Below are 19,321 nucleotides of genomic sequence, written 5' to 3'. Positions count from 1 at the left end.
AGATGTCACCAGGAGGTTTTCCTTGTCCCCATCATCTCTTTCCCTCCCACCCCTACTCTCAAAGCAGGATGGACTTGGGCCACTAAGCCAGGAGTTAAGGAGTCAGGAAGCCAGGGTGGCTGACAGGCAGGCTGGTTGATGGAAAAGGACAGGTGAGTGAGGCTGAAGCCAAAAGAGCGATGTGGCGATCAGGACAAACTGACTCAGAGAATCAAACAGAAAGAGGAGCAACATGGAGACCTGAAAGAGAGGGACAGTGACCAGCTGCTGAACCTCACATAGCCGTACTTGACCCCCAGGAACAAGATTAGTGGTGTCCCATCTTTCCTCAGAGGGCGCTGGACATCCCTCCAAACAGCAAAATGGCTCCTTCTCCATCCCCACCCTCTATAAAGACCCTTTGATTCTGGGAATGTCAGTGAGGAGGAAGAATGAGGCTACTTCAGACAGCACTGCTTGGCTCCCACCTTGGTATTGCCTGCTAGATTCCTCCCTGCGTGGGGGCTGGGACAAAAGACGGTCTCAAAATTCCTGGGATAGTGGGTGGCCTGGGAGACATTGGTACTCTTGGATATTTTATCTGAGTGGGCACCTCCCCCACCCCACCCCCAGCCCCCACATCCTGCTGTCTGGACAGGAGGCAAGGAGGGGCAGGGGTTTGCTTCTTCTGGCCAGTCTTTACTGGACTGAGATCAGGGTGAGTAGCATCACTGACTGGGCTAAGCCCCACAGTAAGTAAGCAAGAAACACACACACACACGGAGACAGAGACACGGAGATGGAAGGCCAGGAGAACCAGTGAGATGAATAGAATAAGAAACAATGGAACAATACTTACAGATCAACTGCCGAGGGTCTTGGGTCCAAGGCAATTCAATGGACAGTTGGGGCTGTTTTAAAGGCTGGAAAAAGGTTTTAGGAGAAAGACACCTCAAAATATAGAGGCACTCAGAGGTTGAAAGAAATCTCCCCAGCTCCTAGCATAGGGCTTACGTACTCAAATATGTGCTCATTGAATAGATTAGTGAATGGGGATTAAGATATAATTCATTTAAAGTTTTAGGACCCAACTAAAATCTCAATTCAATCCAATAAATATTAAGCACTTACTTCAGGTACAATCCACTGTGGGATGTGGTCCCAGTCTTTAAGTAAATGACCATTTATTTCAATTAAAACAAGATTTACATGTACTAAATGATTAAAAAGTAATACCAAGTCTCAAAAAACAAAACAAAACAAAAACTACATGACGACTGCAGAGAAAGATGTTGGATACATTTTATCAGGGAGGTCGGAGAACTTTAGTGGGAGTTAGCTTGGTGCAAAAAAAACGAGAGAAGGGGCTGGCCCTGTGGTCGAGTGGTTAAGTTTGCGCGCTCCGCTGCAGGCGGCCCAATGTTTCGTTGGTTCGAATCCTGGGCGTGGACATGGCACTACTCATCAAACCACACTGAGGCAGCATCCCACATACAACAACTAGAAGGACCCACAACGAAGAATATACAGCTATGTACTGGGGGGCTTTGGGGAGAAAAAGGAAAAAAATAAAATCTTTAAAAAAAATAAAGAGAAATGCAATAGTTATTAAAAACAACAACAAAAAAAAACGAGAGAAAATGTTCCAAAGAGGAACATAGCTTAAGCAAAAGCTTTTGCTTGGTGTGTGCCATCCTGAAGCATGGATAGCAAAAGGTCCCGTGTGACTGACATTTAAGAAAGATGCTAGTTAGAAGCAGAGTAAAAGGGAAGAGGGAGACAAATTATGAGGCCTGGAATACCAAGGTGAGCAGGTTAAAATAATCTGATAGCAATAGGATGTCATTTTAAGTGTTTGAATAAGGGTGTTACTTGTCAAAATGCTTTATTTTAGCAAGAAGACAAGGAGGCCTCCTAGCAAGACAATAGGGAGGTTTGAGGTTGAGGAGCAGTCAGACAAAGATGGTGGCACGGGGTGTAGAAAGAAATGGATGAGGGGCTGGCCCCGTGGCCGAGTGGTTAAGTTCGTGTGCTCTGCTGCAGGCGGCCCAGGGTTTTGTTGGTTCGAATCCCGGGCGCAGACACGGCACCGCTCATCAAACCACGCTGAGGCAGCGTCCCACATGCCACAACTAGAAGGACCCACAACGAAGAATATACAACTATGTACCGGGGGGCTTTGGGGGGGAAAAAGGAAAAAAATAAAATCTTTAAAAAAAAAAGAAAAGAAAGAAAGAAATGGATGAATCTGAGAGCTGTTTACAAAGGACAAATCCAAATGACTCTGTTCCTACTCCCCAGGGTCTTCTGGAGAAAATCTCACAGTCCCACAGATTGGAGCCTTTAGCAAATTCAGGATCCCCAAGCTTGGAAAATTACCCTCTCCCAAGCCCTACAAGTAGCTATTTCAAACTTCCGCCTTTTTTCTCAATTCCTTTCCTCGTCACTTTCTTGCTCATCTTAGCAGAACCCACACCCGTGTTCAGAGAAAACAGAGGTAATAAGGTGAGAATTCCAACAACTTTTTGCCCTCTGCAGAGGCACTTAGCTGCATCTTCACATCCCTCTCATCCCAGTAGACGAGGCATCCATGTTGCCTACCCAAGATTCCCACTTTACTGTAAACTCCTTGCAGGCAGGGCCTAACTATGTCTGTCTTGCTCACCACTGTATCCTTTGCATTTAGCACAGTGCCTGGCACAAGCCAGGTGTTAACTATTACCACATTAGTTGAATAAATCTGTACTCTATCCTACTTAAGGCCTTTACTCCACGTCTTCATATCTTTTTCCTCCCTTTATTTTTAATCTTTCCTTTTCTACTGACATCTTCCTCTCAGCACATGCTCAAGTATCTCCCGTGATTAAAAGAAAAAAAAAATTCTACACTTTCCCTTGATCTTTGCCTGTATTTAGACATCACTCAATTTCTCTCTTCCCTTTACAGATAAACTTGTAGAGTCACCTATACTTGCTGTATCCATTTTCCCTCTTCTCATTCCTTCTTCTCATTCCGTCTTCACAATCCTTTTAGGTTTTGCCCCCATCAATAGCTGAGATTGTTCTCATTAAGGCGAATGGCCTCCTTGTCACAATCAATGAACAGCTCTCCAGTCTTTATCCTTTTGCCCTCTTTATGGCGTTTGACCCTGTTGACCCCTCCTTTCTTGAAATGCTCTCTTCTTTTGGCTCCTGGGTCCTTCTTTCTCTCTCTCTCTGTTTTTTTTTTTTAAATTCCAGCTAGGTACTGTTGACTGCTGAAGATTCTGCTTGCTTTATTTATTTATTTGTTTATTTATTTACTTATTTTTGAGGAAGATTAGCCCAGAGCTAACAGCTGCCAATCCTCCTCTTTAGCTAACATCCGTGTTCATCTTCCTCTACTTGGTATGTGTGACGCCTACCACAGCATGGCTTGCCAAGCGGTGCCACGTCCGCACCCAGGATCCGAACCGGTGAGCTCCGGTGACACAGAAGTGGAACATGTGAACTTAACTGCTGCGCCACTGGGCCGGCCCCTCCTTTTTTCTCTTGACAGAGACTAGAGGCTTAATAAACATATATATTTTAGTGAATGAGTGGCTTCACTTAACTATTAATATGGCCACTCTTTCTCAGCCTTCTCTGACCTCTCCTTAAATGTTAGTATTCCCTAGGATTATGTCCTTAGCCCTCTCTTCTTGCTCTGCACACTCTCATTGGTCAGGATAATCCATACCAACAGTTACAATAACTGTTTACATAGTGCTCACCATAAAACCACCACAAGATCTAGGTATTCAACTGGGTCTTTCTCTTGAGTTCTAAACTCACTATACTATTTCCTATTGAATACTTCCATTGGAGTTTTCATAGGTATTTACCACTTAGTCTAGAGACAGGAAGCTTGCCTTTTATCTTTCTATACCCAGCACTTAGTCATAATGGCTGGCATATAGTAAGTAGAGGAAGAAATAAATGTATTAAAGATGTGAACTACCTCCTGCCAGGTCAGGCTAAAGTCTTGCTTCACTGCTTCAAATCACACTGAACTTTCTCTTCCTGAACTGATATGAGAGTGCTGATCCTAACCATGGTAAAACCTCAGCTAAGCAGAAACACAGGAATGTTCCATTCTGAATATTTTCCCAGATAACTGAAGTTTATCCAATCAAGTGCAAAATATTTTCATTTTAACTGTTTCAAGTAGGGATTATTCAAAAAGGTATTATTAATTTTCTGTGGATTGTATAGTGGGAAGAGCAGGACTAGAAGTCATTAAGGCCCAGATTGACCTCTAGAGTATGGCCTTGGATAAACCATTTATTTCTTTTAATCTTTTTTTTTTTTTCCTGAGGAAGATTAGCCCTGAGCTAACTGCTGCCAATCCTCCTCTTTTTGCTGAGGAAGGCTGGCTGTGAGCTAACATCAGTGCCCATCTTCCTCTACTTTATATGTGGGATGCCTACCACAGCATGGCTTGCCAAGCGGTGCTACGTCCACACCTGGGATCCAAACAGGCGAACTGCGGGCCGCGGAAGCGGAACGTGCGCGCTTAACTGCTGCGCCACCAGGCCGGCCCCTAAACCATTTATTTCTAAGACTGAGTCTGTCATCTGTGAGTGGACACATTACCTGCCTGCCTACTTCATAGGATCAAGTAAGGTAAAGTAGGTGAAATGTTTTGTAAATCTGAAAGTGCTTCACACATTTAAGATACCATCATTTAACCATTTTTTTGCTTACTCGGAGGAAGCACTGTGAACCAGGAAAATAGTGAGGACCCCAAAGTCTAGAATATATATAGTTAATACTGTTTGCTCCTCCTCTACCTGGCCACAAATGCTACAATTTTCAACTGTCTGCTTTTTTGTTTTCCTAGTCTTCCCTTGCTATCTGTGTTAATTCTCATTGTTATCAGTGTTTTTGCATCTAAAAGCTCCTCTTTCCTTTTTTAATTTCTGCTAATTATATTCCGTGGGTTTGGAGATTACTAGAAATGGGTTAGATTAAGAGAAAATGAAAGAAAAGCTTCCCCATGAATGAAGTAAATGGACTTTATTACATGTGACTGTTATGTTGCTACCATTTTCCCCTTATCTCCCGGTTCTTGGGTGTGTTCTGAATATATTCTTTCAGCAAATATTTATTGAGCGCAGTATGTGCTAGGCAATAGGCAGGCACTATAGCATAATCCCTGCCCTCATGGAGTTTATAGTCTAGTAGGGAGGCAGTTTAAAAAATCACAAATTACAGTGAAGAATGATTATTATAATAGGGGAGGTATGTGGTTGTATAGGACTATGTAACAGAGAGGTCTAATGTCATTTAGGGAGTCATGGACGGCTTTATAGAAGATGCAACTTTCCAGCTGAGACCCAAGGGATGAATAGGAATTAACCAGGCAGGGAAGAAGTCTGCATGGGAAGAGTGTTCCAGGCAGAGAGACAAGAAGCAGGAAAGTCTGGAGCACAGGAAGAGGTGAAAGGAGAGATAGAAACAAACATGGTGAGTATTGGAGGAACTGAGAGAACTACAACATGGCTAGAGCAGAATACAAGGGACAGACAAGAGGTAAAGCTGGAGACATAAACTGGTAAGGAGTTGGCACAATTTTGGATTCAGAAACTATTACTGTGTTTGCATCTTGTATTTTCACTCCTCCTCTTTTTTTTTTTTTTTTGAGGAAGATTAGCCCTGAGCTAACATCTGCTGCCAATCCTCCTCTTTTTTCTGAGAAAGACTGAACCTGAGCTAACATCCGTGCCCATCTTCCTCTACTTTATATGTGGGACACCTACACAGCATGGCTTGCCGAGCGGTGCCATGTCCACACCCAGGATCCGAACTGGTGAACCCCAGACAGCCGAAGCAGAATGTGTAAACTTAACCGCTGTGCCACCGGGCCGGCCTTTCACTCCTCCTCTTATTTTCCAATTAGATTATACATTTCTTTTAAAAAGGACTTAATTACTTTTCCTGTAATTTTGGTAGTGCCACCTACTATTATGCCCAGAGTGTGTGATCAGTGAATTGATAGAGCATACAGGAGTAGAAGGCTGCCACATTCATTATGAGGTTGAAGTTACTAACTCACAACCTTGTGAGGTAATTATCAGAAAAAGTATATGCTTGGGAATCACACAAGGTCCTCAGTCTGCTATTTACTAGCTCTCTAATTTGAGGACAGGTTATTTAACCTCTTAAACCTCAGTCTCCTTCATCAGCAAAAGGATACAGTGACATTTAATTCATAAGGGTATCTGAGGATTAAATGAGATATTTATATAACATCTAGCAGACTGCACTCAACAAATGCTAGCGCCTGTTCTCTCCTCTCACTTCCCTCCCCTGAACTCGTAGTCCATTCTTTCCACCTGCCCCTACACCTTACTCCATAACCATTCCCTCTGCTTTGCATTTTCCAAGCCTCCCTCTCCACTGGCTACTTCCTCCCAGCCTACAAGAGTCCTCAAACTCCAAGCTAAGAATAGTCCCTCTCTCAATCCTGCTCCCCATCATCTTAAGCTACCTTTCCATTTCTCTTCATCTCTTTATCAACACAATCCTTAAAGGAGTTATTAACAATTCCCAATTCTAGTTGTATCAAGGACTCTCGGTTCTGGATCCTGGGCTGAGAGAGGTGGGAGTAAGAAAGGAGCCAAGTCCCACAACTAGAAGGACCTGCAACTAAGATATACAACTGTGTATGGGGGGGGGGGGGGGGCGGGTTGGGGAAATAAAGCAGAAAAAAAAAAAAAAGATTGGCAACAGTTGTTAGCCCAGGTGCCAATCTTTAAAAAATAAAAAAAAGAAAGGAACCAAGACCCAACCACCATCTTCAAGGAGGAGGACCAATGCTTTTGTGGTCAGTGGTATGCTGATTGCCTCGACTTCTGAACTTCAATTTACCTCTCAACTTTTCACAACCAGCCAACTTTCCAATCCTTCCTCTTCTGCTAGAACTTCTTTCTTGTAAAATCACCAAATCCCAAGGTCTCTCATCAGTTCTCATCCTGTGCTTAAGCAAGCTGTATCATTGATCATTTCCTTTTTTCTCCCTCTTCTTTTTCTCCCCAAAGCCCTCCCCCCCCAGTCCATAGTTGTACATTCTAGTTGTAGATCCTTCTGGTTGTGCTATGTGGGAAGCCGCCTCAGCATGGCCTGACAAGCGGTGCCATGTCCGCACCCAGGATCCGAACCCATGAAACCCTGGGCTGCCCAAGCGGAGTGTGCAAACTTACCCACGTGGCCGGTGGCCAGCCCCTGATCATTTTCTTTTAAGCATGCCCCTTCCTCAGCTAAAAATCTATTGAAGCCTCTAACCCATTCCCTCTGAGCTAATGATTTCACTCCTCTGAACAAAAACCTTTAATGTCTCCCCAGTGCCTACAGGAAAAGTCTGAACTCTTGAGCCACTCCTTTAAAGTCTGCCATGATCTAGTCTTTTTCCTTCTTCACTTATTTCTCAAACAACCTATGTTCCAGACATACAGGATAAATCACCACTTCCCGAGTATGCCCTGTATTATCTTTATTCGTGTATGGCTTATGCTTATCCCTATCATCTGGGAAGAATTTCTTCCCCATCTCTGCCTATTAAATACAGATCTTCCTTGACTTCCGATGGAGTATGTCCTAATAAACCCATCATAAGTCAAAATGTATTTAAGACAGCTAATCTACCCAACAACATAGCTTAGCCTAGCCTATCTTTTTTTTTTTTTTTTAAGATTGGCACATGAGCTAACAACTATTGCCAATCTTCTTTTTTTGTTGTTTTTCTTCTTCTTCTCCTCAAAGTCCCCCAGTACATAATTGTATATTCTAGCTGTAGGTCCTTCTGGTTGTGCTAGGTGGGATCACACCTCAGCACAGCTTGATGAGCGGTACCATGTCTGTGCCCAGGATCCAAACCGGCGAAACCCTGGACCACAGAAGCGGAGTATGTGAACTTAACTCAGCCATGGGGCTGGCCCCTTAGCCTAGACTATCTTAAACATGCTCAGAACACTTACATTATTAGCCTAGAGTTGGGCAAAACCATCTAACACAAAGCCTTTTTTATAATAAAGTGTTGAATATTTCATGTAATTTATTGAATACTGTAATGAAAGTGAAAAACAGAATAGTGTATGGGTATAGAATGGCTGTATAAGTGGATCTGTGTTTATCCTCGATTGTGGGGCTGACTGGGAGCTGCTGCTGCCCAGCGTCACGGGAGAGTATTGTACTGCACATCGGTAGCCTGGGAAAAGACCAAAATTCAAAACTAGAAGTATGGTTTCCACTGAATGCATATTGCTTTTGCACCATGGTAAAGTCGAAAAATTGTAAGTTGAACCACCAGAAGTTGAGGACCGTCTGTAGTTGAATCCATCCTTCTAAGGCTACCTCTTCAGCCCTTATATCAGAAATAATCCAAACTTCTCTGTACTCTCAAAATTCTTTAAACTTCTGTTAAAGCCAATGACATCATTTGACTTGTATTATAGTTATGTATGCTTAAGTTTATCTCCCTGACCAGGGTGTAAGATTCTTGATGGTAAACATTTTTTCTTCCTTCAAGAACTGACTTCCCTTCGTTTTTATACCCCTTTAGCAGCTAGGAAGCACAGTAAGTAGGCTTGTTTCCTCTAGTGGTTCGACGCTGTGCTGACACCTGCTGGTCACATCTGGTTTGGCAGCCTTGGCCCCAGCACCTGCTCTCCAGTGTTCAGGGTGGGGACAGCGTGTGCCACCCTTACCCAGCCAGGAACCGTGGAAGATATGCTCATGGTAACGTTGCCCTACACCAGCCCCACCCTTCCCTGGAGACTCCAGGAACACACTCAGACCTTGTGGTCGCTGGCTTGCCTCTGGGGTCCCCTGCCTAATCTTCAGAACTTTCCTCACTGACCCCTACCCCAGCAATTTGTACTTTACATCCTCCCCAGTACAGCAGAACTATAAGGAGACAAGATCTCAAGGAATTGGGCAGCAAAGAAATTTGAGAGGATGAACAATCCCTCCTCCTCATCTCAAAGCATCAACACTATTTCCTACAGAGTTCTATTCCTTTGAACTTTGTCTTATTTCTAGGAGGCTCTTGAGCCATAGGCCTTCTTGGTGACAGTGTGATGAACCGGAGGTTGAGCAGAGAGTAGATAGGCGGGGCTTGGGGGGTGGGGCCAAGCCAAAGGGCCTCTCACTTAGGAGCTTCCCCATTCTGTCAGCTCTCCCGGAACATCCAAGGCAAGACTGGCATCCAGCGTGGCAGGTGAGGGACCAGCAAGGACAGAAGGGGAGGCTTTAGGGGTGATGGTGGCAGAAGAGTCCCCGCTCCGTCAGCCTGAGCTTTCCTTATTGTGAAACTCTCATTTGATAGAATTCTTGGGTCCTCAGTGGAGAGGGCCAGCTCAGTTGTCTCTGGGGCAAGGCAGCCTCAGAAAGAAAGACATGGTTTGGGATGGCTGAGGGCAGGGCTGAGGCATGCGGGTGGATGCAGGTGTGTGACAGAATACTGAGAGATTACAAGGAAATCTGAGGAGACATGGAGGTAGACATAACAGCCAGAGGGAGAGCATGGCCAGAAGATCATAAGGCAGGACCCAGATAAGAGAAAAAAGGAGACTGAAACAGGTAGAGTGGGAGAGGACAGTGGGCTAACGGTGAGGTGGCAACAGGGGCAATGGAGAGCTGGGTAACAGGAAGGCCAAGAAGGAAGGAAGGCTCACATGGAGCAATCTCCTCTTCCGGCTGTGGCGCATGGTTCAGAAAGCCCCAGGCAAAGCCGGGAGCAAAGCAAGGCTCCAGGTTCCCACTGGACTCATTCAGCCCGGGAAGAAACCCCCAAGTTACCCATCTCCCCTGGCTCTTCAGACTCCCATTTCGGTTTGGGGGAGAGGGCGAGGCTGCTCCTCACTGCGGTCACGGCCACATCCTGCAGAGCAGGGGAGGGGGAAGTAAGAAGCAAAACAACCAGAAGAATCACAGGCGAGGACCACGGGGAGAGAGCCCTGGACATGTGCAGCTGATATGCCCCCAGGAAGGTCCAGTTCAGCCCCAGCAGAAGACCCGAGACCTCCAGTAGTACCTGCCCCTCTTGAGGCGCTTGTTTCTCGTGCTTCCTCCGTGCACCTCAGCCTCATTGAGAGCATCCCAGGGAAGGAGGTTTCTTTGGATTATTTGATTCAAAGACCATTTTTATAATTTGCTAGTGAATTCAGCCAAGTGGCTTAATTTCTCTTAGCTTTGGTTTTCTCATTGCTAAATGGGTTTATCTACCTTAGAAAGGGTTGGGAAGACTGAGATAATTCACATAAAGCACTTGGCAGTAGTAGGTTCTCAGTAAATGTTAATTATTTTTATCAGGACTCCTGGGACTCCTATATTTCTCACTTCTTTAAAGGCAGTACAGCATACTAGCTGACTTGGGCTTTTGGAGTCAGAAAAACAGTTGTGTTTGACCTTGAGTGAATTATTTAATGTAAGCCTCAGTTTGCTCAGCTGTAAAACAAGGATGGTAATACCTATAGTATACTTATAATACTATATTGTAGGTGTATGGTACATAGTGTCCAAAAATAGCGGCTGTGGGAATTATCTGCCAGGTGAGCCTTATCTTCTCCACTGTAGCAGCAATAGCTACTTCCTCTTAAGACCTGTGGTGGGCTAGCCTCCTGTGTGCCCTCGGGCCTCCAGCCAAAGCTATTAGTGCTCCCCTGGGCTGTTTTGGAAATCAAGATTTCCTACAGTACTAAAGGAGAAAAATGGGAACAAGGCATAGAGGATTGAGGGGGGCAGGGGGAAAAAAGATGACAAACAAAGATGATGATGAGATAGAAACCAAAGAAGACAGAAAGGGGAAAAGCCATTTCTTCCTTTCCAAGGAAGCCTGTGGTCTTTCTTCTAGTGACTGACCATATACGCCCCCACACCCTCCCCCAGGAACCATGGAGTCCTTCAGCTCAAAGAGTCTGGCGCTGCAAGCTGAGAAGAAGCTACTGAGTAAGATGGCAGGTCGGTCTGTGGTTCACCTCTTCATTGATGACACAAGCAGCGAAGTGCTAGATGAGCTCTACCGTGTGTCCAAAGAGTACACGCACAGCCGGCCCCAGGCCCAGCGGGTCATCAAGGACCTGATCAAGGTGGCCGTCAAGGTGGCCGTGCTGCACCGCAGTGGCTGCTTTGGCCCCAGTGAGCTGGCCCTGGCTGCCCGCTTTCGCCAAAAGTTGCGGCAGAGTGCCATGACAGCGCTCAGCTTTGGCGAGGTGGACTTCACCTTCGAGGCCGCTGTGCTGGCCGGCCTGCTGACTGAGTGCCGGGATACGCTGCTGGAGCTGGTGGAGCACCACCTCACGCCCAAGTCACACGGCCGCATCCGCCACGTGTTCGACCACTTCTCTGACCCGGGCCTGCTCACGGCCCTCTATGGCCCTGACTTCACTCAGCACCTTGGCAAGATCTGCGATGGGCTCAGGAAGCTGCTGGATGAGGGGAAGCTCTGAGAGGCCTGAACCCAGCACATCCCACTTTGGCAAAATGGCTGACTGAGAAAACAACAGATAATGGGCTGTCTAACCCTCCTCATCTGCACTAACGCTTTCCAATCCTCAGGCTTCAGTCTTCCCCAAGAGTGCTTTTGACTCTGAGACCACCCCGCCCCCAAACTGCTGGTGGAGAAGAAGCAATGCTGAGGATTGAGGCCTCTCTCCCACTGCAGCCCCAGGACAGGAAGCAAAGCTGCCTGAAAAAGATGAAGTGAAACTTGGATCTCTATTTCCCCCATACGGGATGGCTGAAACAGGGAAGCCCCCCTCCCCTGTGAACCAGAGGAAGAGCGCAGAGCCCATTTAACCCCTCCGGGGACACTAAAGACAGACGAGGAAGGGGACCCTTAGAGACATCCTAGACCTCCAGCTCTAGACAGAGCCTGGGTAGATACCAGAGGCTCTGTTCCAGAGTGCAGGAAGAAGGGGCAAGAGCATGGGAGAGTCTCACAGGAGAAATAAAACTACTAAAACATGCACAGGGCTCAATGTTTAATCTCTCCAGCTTCTTACATCTTATGATCATCACAGAGGAAAGAGGTATATAAACACCACTTATCTCACCTCTCACCATTTCCATACAGGAGACAGAGGCATATTTTCAGTATTATTGGGGTTCCCTTGCCTACTTCTCCTCTGTAAGAAACTTAGAACTGTACCGCAGATCAGTGCTACAAATTGCAAATAAATACGCAGTGAGGAGCAATGCATAGGTTGATAGGCTCTGGTGGGGAGGGGTATAACAAAGAGACTCCCACAACAAAAAGACTCCCACAGCTGTCCTCCTCTTTGAACTCCAAGGCAATTCTTCTTCCATTCCTTAGCCTCACCATAGGCTGAAGAGAGGAGCAGGTTAGAAGGGTGAAATGGTGGCATGGAGTGCTCCGATCCCTACAGTGCTGTTTTTCTCAAAGCAAGAGTTGTGAAAAAGTTGTAGTGAACTGGTTAGTCCAGAATGAGCCCAAATTCTTTACTGTGAGATTAGAGAAAAGGCCTGGCCCAGTGCACCATTCTCTGCAGCAGGGCTAGATCACAGACTGCCCTGTCCTCAATAACATGCGTGGCTAAGAAGGTGGTGAAGGTGGGAGCCAGCGGTCACTGGCTCACTGTTCCTGGGTTCCCCTCACCCCAGGAGTATAGAAATCCCATTTTTCAGCTAAGAGTGGGAAAGAATAAGATACAGCAAATAAATATTACTTCAATATAGCACCAAATAAATTAGGTAACATAGTTAAAGATGGGGAGGAAGTTGAGGGCTGGAGGAGTCCCTGCCTCCCTGCTCTAAGGCCAAGGAATGGGGAAAGGGACGGGAAAGGCAGCAGGGATGTAAGAAGAGCCTCCTGAGTCTAGAGGACAACTCTAGATTCAGCCCAAGAACTGAGAAGGGGTCCATTCCCCATCCCCTACTCTTGCCGATAAAACTGCCCCGGGCCAAGGAACTCTTGATGGACAAGGAGGCTGGGAAGATGGCAGGAGGGAGGGAGGTGGGCTGGGAAGCCGTGTTCTTGAGCCTCACCTCAGGCTCCTCTCCCACTCAAGTTGCTCCTTCAACATCTCACTTCTCTCAATCAGTTCCGGGGACATTAGAGTTTGAAGATTTCATCCTCCTGGTCCCGAAGTGTCTGGGTCCGAGAGGTCTGGGTCAGCGGCACAGGACCTAGGACTGCTCGTTGTTGCATCCGAGGAGAGCTCAGGTGAAGACTTGAATCCTCCCCAGGTACCCTGCAGGTGAGGAAAGAGGGGACAGAGTGAGAGATCAAGGGAAGAACCTGAGACTGGGCCAAGTGAAGAGGTACATGAGAGGCTGTCTGCCTCTCCTAATGTACATGAGCCGGCTGCTCTAAGAGGGAGTCTCAATGCCCTCTGGATGAATGCGCCTTCATGGATCATCAGAGCAGTAAGAACAGTGAACTGCTTTACTCCAGTGTTTTCAGTCCCTCTTCTCATTCCAGCAGCCATTGGCTCTGCTCATTGTCTTGGGGCCATCTGGGGGAAAGGCTTCACTTGCTTCTCCTCACACCATGCTTACTTACTTGTGTGTCTGGTCAGGCAAGGCTGGAAGAATGGAGAAGTCTATAGAAGGGCTTAAAAGGAACCATTCAAGACTCACCCACTTTCTGCTTTTTTCAGCTTCTGGGCGGCAGCCTTCTTTGACAGGCTGATCTGTGAATCAAGCTTCTTAAGGAAATCAGAGGCAGAGAGGTCATGGATGGGAGTTGGGGGGTCCTGGCCAGATGCGGGAAGGACTTCCCCATTGGCACGTCCTGAACCTGTCTCCTGTTTCTTCCTCTCAGCGGACTGTGGCCAAACTTCATCCTGACTTGGCTGTACCTGTTCCTCTCCATCTTTCTCTTCCTCAGAATCCACACCATTGAACAGGTCTCGGGGCTCTGTCAGGATGGGGATGTAGAGGGTTTTCTTCAGGAAGATGGAGTCATTAGTATAAAGGCGGTTTGCACGCTTAATCTGTTCCATCTTTAAAAAAAGGTCACCACAATTAATGACAGTAATAATGATCAATCTTCTATTTGTATAGCATCTCACATCTCACACCTTTTATTTATTTATTTATTTATTTATTTATCTTTTTTTGAGGAAGATTAGCCCTGAGCTAACATCTGCCGCCAATCCTCTTCTTTTTGCTGAGGAAGACTGGCCATGAGCTAAGGTCTGTGCCCATCTTCCTCTATGTTATTTGGGACGCCTGCCATAGCATGGCTTGCCAAGTGGTGCACAGGTCCGCACCCGGGATTCGAACCAGCGTTGAACCCTGGGCCACAGAAGTGGAATGTGCAAGCTTAACCACTGCACCACTAGGCCAGCCCCCATCTCATGCCTTTTACAGTGATTGTACAGTCTTATCTGACCCTATAACAACCAAGCTAAATACAAAGGGCTGGTATTATTCCTATTTTATTGATCAGCAGTTTCATACTTTTTGCCTGAGAGCCCCTTTGTATTTTAAAAAATTATTGAGGAAAAAAGTTTTTATTTATGTGGATTACAGCTATCAATATTTAGGGTATCATAAATTAAAATTGAAAAAACTTAAAAAATTTATTTAAAAATAACAAACCCACTAAATGTTAACATAAAACTATTTTTTCAAAAACAACAACAAAATTTATTAAGAAGAGAGGCACTGTTTTATATTCTTGCAAATCACTTTAATGTTGGACTTAAAAGACAACAGGATGCTCATATCTGCCCCTACATTCAATCTGTTGCAGTATCACACGTCACGTAGCCTCTGGAAAACAGAGTACACTAATGAGAATGAGAATGAAAAAGGCAAATAAAGTCTTATATTATTATTACCATGAAAATAGCTTTGACCTTGTGGATCCCTGAAGCGTCTCAGGGACCCCTAAAGGTCCATGGACCTCACTTTGAGAACTTCTATTAAAGATGAAGGAACTGAGGCTCAGAGAGGTTAAATTACTTGCCTAAGATTATCTAGCAAGTTAATGACAGAGCTAGAACTAGAATTCTGCACCTTTTTACTCCTTCTGGAAATGCTTTTTTCACACTCTAATTTCATTGATCAAATATTTATTTAGTACCTACTTATTCATCAGTGAACACAGTGACTGGCATCACCATCTATCTACCTGCCTCCTACAGTAGAACTAGCAATGTCATCCTTAACTCATACTTTTATTTCACCACCCATCCCAGTGGTCAATAAAAATGGCTGCAAAAATCTCTCTGAGGCTGGCCCCGTGGCTGAGTGGTTAAGTTCTCGCGCTCTGCCTCAGTGGCCCAGGGTTTCACCAGTTCGAATCCTAGGTGTAGACATGGCACCACAACTCAAGCCATGCTGAGGTGGCATCCCACATGCCACAACTAGAAGAACCCACAACTAAACATACACAACTATGTACCAGGGGGCTTTGGGAGAAAAAGGAAAAAATAAAATAAAATCTAAAAAAAAAATCTCTCTCTCACATCTGGGCTCATCTTCACATTACTGCCATCACCTTAGAACAGATTCTTAATATTTCTCATCTGGGTATCTCAAGTTTTTTTTTTTTTTTTTGAGGAAGATTAGCCCTGAGCTAACATCTGCCGCCAATCCTCCTCTTTTTGCGGAGGAAGACTGGCCCTGAGCTAACATCCATGCCCATCTTCCTCTACTTTATATGTGGGATGCCTGCCACAGCATGGCTTGCCAAGTGGTGCCATGTCCGCACCCGGGACCCAAACCAACAAACCCCGGGCTGCCGAAGCGGAACGTGAGAACTTAACTGCTGTGCCACTGGGCTGGCCCTCAAGTTTTTTAACTGGTCTTCCTCTTTTCATTTCTATTCATCTTCCACCCTGTTGACATCTATCTTTCTGAAAACATTAGTCTGCTCAACTCACTACCTTGCTTATAAACATCCTATGGCTCCCCACTGGCTCGGAGATAAAATCCACACTGGCATTCAAGGGCATCCTCAACCCAGCCCCTAGGGGATGGCCAGCCTTCTCTCCTTCTGCCATCTATACATTTTGCCATCCTGCACTTTTCATTTTTCTTCAAACATTACATGATCTTCACACTTCTGTGTCTTTATCTGCCTGAAATGCATCTCCACTATCCCCTTCTCAGCCTGGAAAGCTTCTACTCATCAACTATGACTCCCTTTGTGTTACCTTCTTCAGGGCTCCCAGTGCATACTGTAAATATTGCTGTAATCATACCTACCCTATGATATTGTTATTCACCTCTGTGCATATTTGTCTTGCCCAAACGCTGTGAGTCCTTTAAGGGCAGGGATGGTGACTTGCTGGCTTTGTATCCCTAAGGTGCTCCTCAGCATCGTACAAACTTGGCACACAGCAGAGGCTCATTAATGCTTTATGAATAAAGAACTAGATAATAAAATATAGAAACCATAGATATAGTATATCAGTATTTCATTATCGGAGGTCAGGCAGCCAGTTTTACTCAAAATTCATCCCATACTGACACCAGTTTGTCATATTTCTTATATCTGTCAAATATCAAAGCTGTTTCCACCCTGAGGCAAGACTATTATAATAAACCTGACTAATAAAATCTCATGCTACAATGTGTTTAAAAATAAAACCAGATTAATCCGAACAATAAAAAAAGTTAAAATTGTCTTGCAGTTTTGTACTTTTACTTTGCCAAATGCTTTGATGCTATTAATTTTATTTTGCCTAGATAATAGCCTAGTCCCTTCAAGCTCCAAGGTGCTATGAATTAATCTGTGCATTTTCTATTGCTTTTATTATTTCCTAGAAGTACCACATAAGGGGACATCATTCCACTTTTAAAAAGGATGTAACCAAGGCCAAAGCCCAGAGGCGTCCTAGGCCATCAAGCCACCGTCTTTAAGAGCTAGAAAGGCCATTAGAATCTAGTCAGTTTACCAGAGTAGGTCAAAGTGAAGATTTTAGAATGAGACAACCTGGTCTGAATCCTAGCTCTACTAATTAGACTAATTGTGTAGTCTATGACAAGTTGTCTCCCTAAGCCTCAGTTTCCTTATCTTTAAATGGGAATAGTTATACCTACTTCATAAAGTCTTATGAAGATAATATGAGATAATATATAGAGCACGGCACATTCTAAGTGTTCCTTAAAAGATAGATACATAATAACTTAGACAATTTTCATTATTTAATACACCTTCCTCACTTTACAAATGCTAAGGAAACTGAGGCGCAGACAGGCGAAGTGACTTAGGCAGTTACTCAGCTAGTAAGCAGCCGACTGAGGTCAGAACCCGGAAGTCTTCACTAGACTAGAGCTCTTCTGTAGTCAGAGGGCACAGTGCTGTAAGGAAACCTCACAACTGTTGATGCACTAGTCGCACAGTGCCTTTCTTCGCATGGCTTCTGAGCCTCTGCTGGGATGGAGGGGCCGCTCAGTACTTTCATATCCACCTCCTTTGTTTAGGCCATGCCCTCTACTTCAAACGTTCACTTTCCCACACTCCCAATCTCCATGTGTGGAAATCTTAGCCATACCTTCACTGATTCAAAAAGACACCAATCAAGCTTCTATGTGCTGGGGACTACGCCAGACTCTAGAGATATAAAATTAAAAGGAAATCGTTTGGTCCCTTAAGGAGAGTATAGGCTATTGAAAAGACACAGATGTAAAAGGTGTAAACAACTGGATCACATAGGTTTGTAGGGAGGAGCATAGAGGAAGGAACTTCTAAGTCTTTCAAGGCTCATCGTGATGGCTCCCTTCAGATTTGCACTGATGTCCACCTTGGCCCCCTGCCAAGTAAAAATTAATCTTCTTTTCTGATTTCCCACCCTTTGTTAATACCTCTACAAACTCACCACATTGTCACCTTCAATCCTTATTTGTGTCCCTCTCTATTTCTCACTAGACTGTAACTTACATGAGGCAGCAACTATACATTCTATTTATGTTTCTATCTCCCAAGACGGTTACTACGGTGCTTTAAACAGACCAAGCATAAAAGTGTTGGCTAAATTCAACAGGATATGGGGGAAAAAACCGCTCATCAACTTTAATGCAATATATTTTTACATCTATCAAATATACCCTATGCATGACCTGAAATGCTTGGTGCAGAGAGCACCTGTTTGACATCAAGGAGGCCACCTTACTGGAAAAAAGAAGGCAGAACTTAGAACTAAAACCCAACCCTCCATTATTTGCTGTAAATGTTTAATCACTTTCAATTAAAAAGTTTCTACGAGGTTAATTGTCCGGGCTTTGGAGTCAGATCTGTTTGAATTCCCACTCTAACACTCAGTATTCGACCTTGGTCAAATTGGTTAACCAATCTAAGTCTCAGTTTCTTCATCTGTAAAAAGGGGACAATAATTGTATGCTTGCTGGGGATGTGAGGATCAAGTGGACTGATGTATGCAGAGCCCCTAGCAGAGGGGCTGGCATAGTAAATAGGAGCTTCTCCTCTTCAATGGGATGGTGGGACCGGATACGTCCCAACCAGACAGTGAAATGCTGAGATGGGCAAACAACCAAAAAGATAAAGGTGGATCAGACAACACAATACAATTAGGAAGATTTCAGGGGAAGTTGCCTAGAAGGGCCACTACATTCTCCTGAGGAATAAATCTCTTCTAACTGGTTGTCCACATTCCAATCCTGGAAGACTCACCGTCACCCCGTATTTGAGCGCTAGTCCAGCCAGGGTGTCTCCGGGCGCCAACTGATGCTCCAGGCGTCTTTCCCTCACTGGGGAGCAGGCAGACTGCACCAGGCTTCCATAAGAACGAGCCCTGCTCCCTTGAAGCAGTCCTGACCCCCCGAGGGGGGCCTGTCTAGAGGGAGAGGCCATCTCCTCACCCTGCGGACAGCTGAGGCTGCAACTGCGGGAGGCTCGGCTAAGTGACCGACAGTGACGGGCCCGGAGTCTGAACGGATATCCAGGGGATTCCTTTCCCCTTCTGTCTTCTCTCGTAAGTGTCCCCGCCTCCCTCGCCACTACGCGCCTCCTCCCTCCAAGCCCCTTCCCACAAATCTGTACCCTGAGTATTCAATCCCTGAGTTTCTCCTTACTACCCCTCCAACTTTCGCCTCTCCACAACTCGCTACATTGACTTCTGACTTTTGAACTCTAGACACTCGCCTCAGCACGGCTCAGTTTGCCCCCACGTCGGGCAGCCCTGCCTCCGAGCACCGCCCGCCCCCGCTCCGCCCCTTCCCGGGGTTGGTTCTCTAGAGTCAGGAACAAATCAGGCCCACTCCGGGTGGGCCGTCGCCGCGGACGAAGCGCCGAAGCACGTTCTGACTGAGCGAATTTGTAGTACACTTTCCACTCAAAGAGCCTCAGAGGCCCGCTGCGCATCAAATCAATCACACCCGCAAATTTG

General features: G+C 45.5%; 2 protein-coding genes across 3 annotated transcripts; one reads left to right on the top strand and one right to left on the bottom strand.

Annotated features, from left to right (window-relative positions):
• Positions 1-9,117: 9,117 nt before the first annotated feature.
• Positions 9,118-11,965, top strand: TNFAIP8L2 (TNF alpha induced protein 8 like 2). The gene is made up of 2 exons (XM_008514974.2): positions 9,118-9,216; positions 10,887-11,965. Exon 2 carries the CDS (start codon positions 10,892-10,894, stop codon positions 11,444-11,446), a length of 555 nt encoding a protein of 184 aa, XP_008513196.1. The 5' UTR covers positions 9,118-9,216; positions 10,887-10,891; the 3' UTR covers positions 11,447-11,965.
• LYSMD1 (LysM domain containing 1) lies at positions 11,964-19,153 on the bottom strand. Of its 2 annotated transcripts, none has more exons than XM_008514976.2 (3): positions 18,607-19,153; positions 13,599-13,963; positions 11,964-13,210 (listed from the first exon to the last, which is right to left on the bottom strand). In XM_008514976.2, the coding sequence occupies exons 1-3, from the start codon at positions 18,784-18,786 to the stop codon at positions 13,072-13,074; spliced, it is 684 nt and encodes a 227-aa protein (XP_008513198.1). In that variant the 5' UTR covers positions 18,787-19,153; the 3' UTR covers positions 11,964-13,071. The 2 variants fall into 2 exon arrangements, with proteins under 2 accessions (XP_008513198.1, XP_070463180.1); XM_070607079.1 differs by having other exon boundaries at positions 13,089-13,205; positions 13,593-13,963.
• Positions 19,154-19,321: the final 168 nt, after the last annotated feature.

Source organism: Equus przewalskii, unplaced genomic scaffold (genome assembly GCF_037783145.1).
Source record: "Equus przewalskii isolate Varuska unplaced genomic scaffold, EquPr2 ChrUn-10, whole genome shotgun sequence".
In the NCBI taxonomy this organism is placed as follows: Eukaryota; Metazoa; Chordata; class Mammalia; order Perissodactyla; family Equidae; genus Equus; species Equus przewalskii.
This window is presented reverse-complemented; position numbering and strand designations above follow the sequence as displayed.

Coding starts and splice junctions, on each gene's coding strand:
- TNFAIP8L2 (XM_008514974.2), top strand. CDS start 10,892: ATGGAGTCCTTCAGCTCAAAGAGTCTGGCGCTGCAAGCTGAGAAGAAG.
- LYSMD1 (XM_008514976.2), bottom strand. CDS start 18,786: ATGGCCTCTCCCTCTAGACAGGCCCCCCTCGGGGGGTCAGGACTGCTT. Junction 13,964..18,606: donor CGCTCAAATACGGGGTGACG/GTGAGTCTTCCA, acceptor CTTTTTTTAAAG/ATGGAACAGATTAAGCGTGC. Junction 13,211..13,598: donor CTGAAAAAAGCAGAAAGTGG/GTGAGTCTTGAA, acceptor CCTCACCTGCAG/GGTACCTGGGGAGGATTCAA.